This window comes from Papaver somniferum, chromosome 11, assembly GCF_003573695.1.
Source record: "Papaver somniferum cultivar HN1 chromosome 11, ASM357369v1, whole genome shotgun sequence".
NCBI lineage: Eukaryota > Viridiplantae > Streptophyta > Magnoliopsida > Ranunculales > Papaveraceae > Papaver > Papaver somniferum.
In genome coordinates, this window is record NC_039368.1 from 29,996,035 (window position 1) to 30,001,307 (window position 5,273).

The window sequence follows — 5,273 nt, forward strand, 5'->3', positions numbered from 1 at the left end:
TATTGCTTCTGCTGAGCTGAAATGGTTATCTTATCTCTTAAATGATTTGCGTGTTACTCTGGATGGTTCTGCGTTGCTTTACTGTGATAATACTAGTGTTCTATATTTGTAAACTAATCATGTGTTCCATGCCAGGACAAAGCACATAGAAATACAATATCATACTGTCAGGGAGTTGGTGGAGGAAGGCTCTTACAACTTCAAGATATTGCATCTGAGGAACAAGTGACAAATCTTTTCACTAAGGGTCTATGTTCATCAACTTTTACAAGACTATTACATCAGTTACTGAGCATCTCTTCTCCTGCTTCAACATCATTTGCTTCAACTCAATTGTTACTTAGTGTTTTTATTTTCTACATTGTCTTTCTCTTTTGTTGTGTCAATTTGGTATTATGTCTGCCAGTATCAATTGAGGGGGGTGCACAAGACAATGTATTTGTGTTTAGTGTGTGTCTTAGAGTTATGTACATGTGTGAACTATATGTGTGTTTCAGGTCAATATTGTCAATCATTGACCTGACTTTGTCTGAATGGTCTGTGTCCAAATAGCCTATTTAAGGCTCTGTAATAACTCCTGTAAGATTAAACGCTTTTATCAACGTTAATAACAATTTTCTCATATACCCTTGAGGATAGAAGAGTTTTTTTAAAAAAAATTAAGCATGCAAAACTTAAAAACGACTAGACTGTTATTACACGAGGGAATTTTATACCCATTGGATAGAAGAGTTATGCTTGTATTTAATCAATCTGGTCAGGTCATTAATTTTGACAAATCAACTGTCCATTTTAGTAATAATTTGGATCCTAACACTTGTGACACCCTAAGCCAAATCTTAGGTGTCAAACGTATGGATAAGAATGAGAAGTATTTGGGTTCTCCACTCTTCATTGGCAAATCTAAAGTTCAAGGTTTTGAAGATATCCAGATAGCATTTGAGAGAAAATTGGGAACTTGGCAAGGCACAACAATGCATCAAGCTGGAAGAACTACCATGGTGAAGGCATTTCTTAATTCAATTCCTACTTATCAGATGAGCACCTTTAGGATGCCCAAAAAACTTTTGAAGAAGTTAGACTCTATTCAAAGGAGATTTTGGTGGGGTTATAAATCTAATAGAGGTACTAATCTTATTGCATGTCAAAGTATGTGCATATCCAAAGATCTTGGAGGTTTAGCTTTTAGGGATCTGAAGATGTTGAATCATGCTTTATTCACCAAACTAGCATGGAGAATTCAACATCAGCAAGATCAGTTGCTTGGTAAACTACTAAAAGCTAAATATTTCAAAAATGAAGATTTTATCCATATTGCTACTGAGAAGAATAATTCTTCATGGGTATGGAAAGGGATTGAGCAAGGATTGCTTATTCTTCAACAACACTGCAGCTTTGAAGTCAATAATGGAAAAACAACAAGAATTTGGATGGATAGGTGGATTATAGGTTTACAAGAGAAAGTTGAACCAATTGATCCTTCTCATCTATAATATGTGTTTGTGAGTGAACTAATTGTAGCTGAAACTAATTCCTGGGATATACCTCTTCTTAACATTCTCTTTGTTCCTGAAGTGTGGAGAAGATACTAGTTATGCAACTATCTATATCTGAAGATGATGTTCTTAAATGGCTACCTTCTAGAGATGGGAATTTCACTGTCAAAAGTGCTTATAACAAATTGACAGAAAACAGAATTCAACATCATATTGCTACTAGTGATGTTCCTAAGGAAGTCTAAAAATCATTATGGAGATTACAGTTACCTCACGGGATCAAGCTCTTTATATGGAAGTGTCTTAAGGATGTGGTTCCAACTAGGGAAAGACTTTCACAGTACAATCACAGCATTGAAAATATACTGCAACATCTGCAATCATCATAATTAGTCTCTTTATCATCTTCTTATCTCCTGCAATCATGCTAAAGCTATCTGGAATTCTCTCAATATCAACATTGCCCAAGTCATAGAAAACTGTAACAATGTCAGAGACTGGATCATCTCATGGTTCTCAAGGGTTAACAACTCTAACATGGAGGATCTGGAGATATGGAGGCACACTCTTATGGTTGCTTGCTGGATCATATGGAAAGAAAGATGTGAAAATATCTTTCAAAATAAAATTCTTACTCCTATTACTACTGTTTCTAGAATTATGCATCAGTTAGCTAGTCTCAGAAATATAGGAAACGCTTCAGTAATAAGTAGTGACAATTCTTTAGTTACTACTCCTACTGCCAGTAACCAGCTAGATGATATTATGCCTTTCCCTATCTATATTGATGCCTCCTTTGATCATTATACTAATAATTGTGGCACTGGAATGGTGCTTATATCTCATGCAGGTGAAACAGAAGGATTCAGAGGCTCATATGCAGATAGAGTAATGGATGCAGAAGCTGGAGAATGTATGGCTATTGTGGAAGCACTCAGTTGGATCAAAGCTTCAGGAGGAACATAATTAAAGTGATAACTGATGCCGAAAATGTAGTCAGATCTATTATGGGTGAAAATTCACTTGTTAGATGGGAAAATATGAAGTTTATAAGACATATTAAGCTTCTTAAAAACTCTTTCATTAGTTGTCAGTTTCTTCATGTCAGGAGAGACAGTAATAATCTGGCAGATGCTATTGCCAAGAAAATGAGGAGAGAAAAATCGGCTATTGAGATTTCTCAAAACGCTTTAAGTTGTTTAGAAACTTTTTCTTGACAGGCATATTGAGCCTGTCAATACTTAATAAAATTCTCTTTGTTATAAAAAAAAATCAACGTGCCATCTACTATAAAGAATTTTGCACGCATATACATGTAGTCTCATATAATTCTTTAGGAAATGGAAGTGTTCTTTCGTTAGGAAAGAAACAAATTCTGTTCTGCTGCAATTACTCTTGCAAAGTATGCTAGGACAAGTTATATTTTTGGCACAATAACTTTATGCACGGGTACTTGGTTATTTACCACCAGACTTTCTTTTCCTTGATCTTGAGAAAAATTATGTCTATGTAACTTGGTAATTCTTCGATTAATCTTTCTTTCCTACTCAAAGAAGAAAGAGAAATACAAATTTGAAGGCACAAGAAAATGATTTTCATGTTGAGTTTCTCATGGTTTGTGTAAAAGATGGCAGCAGATTCAAGACAAAATCAAACATCAACATTCATTCAACCAGAGATCAGAATAGCCGACTCACAAAAAAAAAGGAAATTAAAAAAAGAAAAACTATCAGAATTTTTGTTTTTGTTTTGATCAATAAACTATCAGAAATTCCTGCCTCTGCAATATATATGTTTCTTTTATCAAGCATCCAAAACATTTGCATCAGCACATGTTCACTGCCATAACGTGTGGTAAGCAGAACTATACCAAGGAGTACAATCATTTATGAATTAATCGAGCTAGCAGAGGCGTGTCTCATATCACCATTCTAATTTCTGCAACAAGATCTAAATCTCAGCGACTAATGCTCATAACTGTATACTAATAAAAGAAGAATTCCGAGAATTGTTGTACTGCCGTTAAGCGTTGAAAACTTTCTTACCACCCTTTCGGACTTCAAAAATATATCTCGGGGGGTGTATTAACGGTCGCTGGGTATCTCATCCAATTGAGACCTGCGGGATTCATATAAATCATAATTCTTTTAGTTTTTCTTTGGGGGAAAGCGACACTTACTAAAGGACGCTGATATCAACTCGACTCTTGTGGAGTTGAAATGCCGGAGTGATCCAACTCCCGCAACTGCACTGGATGCCTGACCAGTTAAAGTAACCAAGGCGAGCATCACAATGGACACATGATAGCTTTCCTTCCAATGCACCTTCTTCCACTGTATTAATAATGAAAAAAAGGCAAAACAAGTATTTAGGCCACAGACAAATGTTGAGGTCATGAGTTTTTGAAATCGTCCAGCACCTAGTTGAGTTGACTGAGCAATCTTGGGATTAGACGGGCATACTACCAAATCAATCCAAGTCTCAACTGCCAGCCACAGATAATATATGGTTGGGGGGTCTTGGAACCATGAATGATTCTGCCTAGTCAAGCATTCAATGGATGACTCGGCCATAACTGTGTTTCACGCCCGATCTTATTTTTCTCTATTCATAATCACTTTCAATTTATCTTTACTTGAATGATGAATACTTCTCAGATCTCACTAGTGGGTAAATCCTAGCAACATTTTCAGCTGGTCATCCAATTCTGGCGAAAGCAACTCAGTATCAAACCCAAACTACCCAAATCCAGGAAGAAGAAATGCATATCCTAAACTGTTCAACAATTATTATAATGCCTCTTTTCTCTCCTAACAACTCCTGGTTACCCACTTAAACCTTGTTTTCTGTATCAGTTATCAAGCGCCAGATTGGAACACAACTGATTGTCTGATGCACTTGAATGCCAAACTAAAAGCCTTCTTGGAGCGAGAAGAACAGATGCGAATTTCTGGATTTCAGGTACAAACTTAGTGATTTTAATGGGGGACAGTAAGTCCTATTTTCATCCAAATTATCGTAAATATATTAACATCAAGCAAAAACACATAGAGTCAACGAGCAGCAGAAGTTTGCAGTTTATACCTGACTTCATCCATTGCAGGGGCTCAACAAAGATGGAAGAGCACTCATGCTCATCATATGTTTTTGATGACTTGGAGTTTTTACGCTTTTTCCACTCAAAGCATGACTCACCCTCTCCAGGTTCATGCCCTACTAGATTCTCTTCTTGTGCAACAATTCTCCTGCACTTTTTGCACCGGTAAGCAGGCATTCGCTTTGCTTCTTCTGAAGATGTGGAGACCTCAGAAGAAATGGTTGATGTGGGTAACCCAGGATCGACACCAAATTTTGAACTGTCTATCCTCTCACCTCTGTTGTACGAATCGCCTGAAATCAAGAACGGTACTAGTTTTAAAGAAAAGAATACTGCAACAAACTTGTCTTGAGGAAAAACATAGGATAAGTTAAACAAAATATAAACCAGATAGTTTCTTCGTGTAAAAGTAGCAACCGGAAATAGAAAGTGTACATTACATTAACAACTATGTATAGCAATATACCAAGAAATTGAAGAAAAAAAAAAATATACTCGGTCACAGTAGAAGGATAACAAAATCTACGTGGACGCCAGGCCACCGTGATTCACATTCTAAGGTGGTCAACATTACAATTGATATAAGATCTAAAGTTAAGAATCAAGTACGACACAACAGGTAGTCATAAATTCACAATCCCAAAGCCTTTTGACTGAATTGCTATTTCTCTAATCTAGCT

General features: G+C 36.3%; 1 protein-coding gene across 3 annotated transcripts in view; it reads right to left on the minus strand.

The window, feature by feature from the left end:
* Positions 1-3,134: 3,134 nt before the first annotated feature.
* Positions 3,135-5,273, minus strand: part of LOC113322298 (dual specificity protein phosphatase 12-like) — a 6,167-nt gene continuing 4,028 nt past the window's right edge. For 2 of the 3 annotated variants that reach the window (XM_026570363.1, XM_026570364.1), the window contains exons 6-7: positions 4,581-4,886; positions 3,135-3,829 (exon numbers count right to left, since the gene is read on the minus strand). In XM_026570363.1, the coding sequence (XP_026426148.1) occupies positions 3,675-3,829; positions 4,581-4,886 (461 nt within the window). In that variant the 3' untranslated portion in view covers positions 3,135-3,674. The other variant, XM_026570365.1, reaches the window with a different exon arrangement.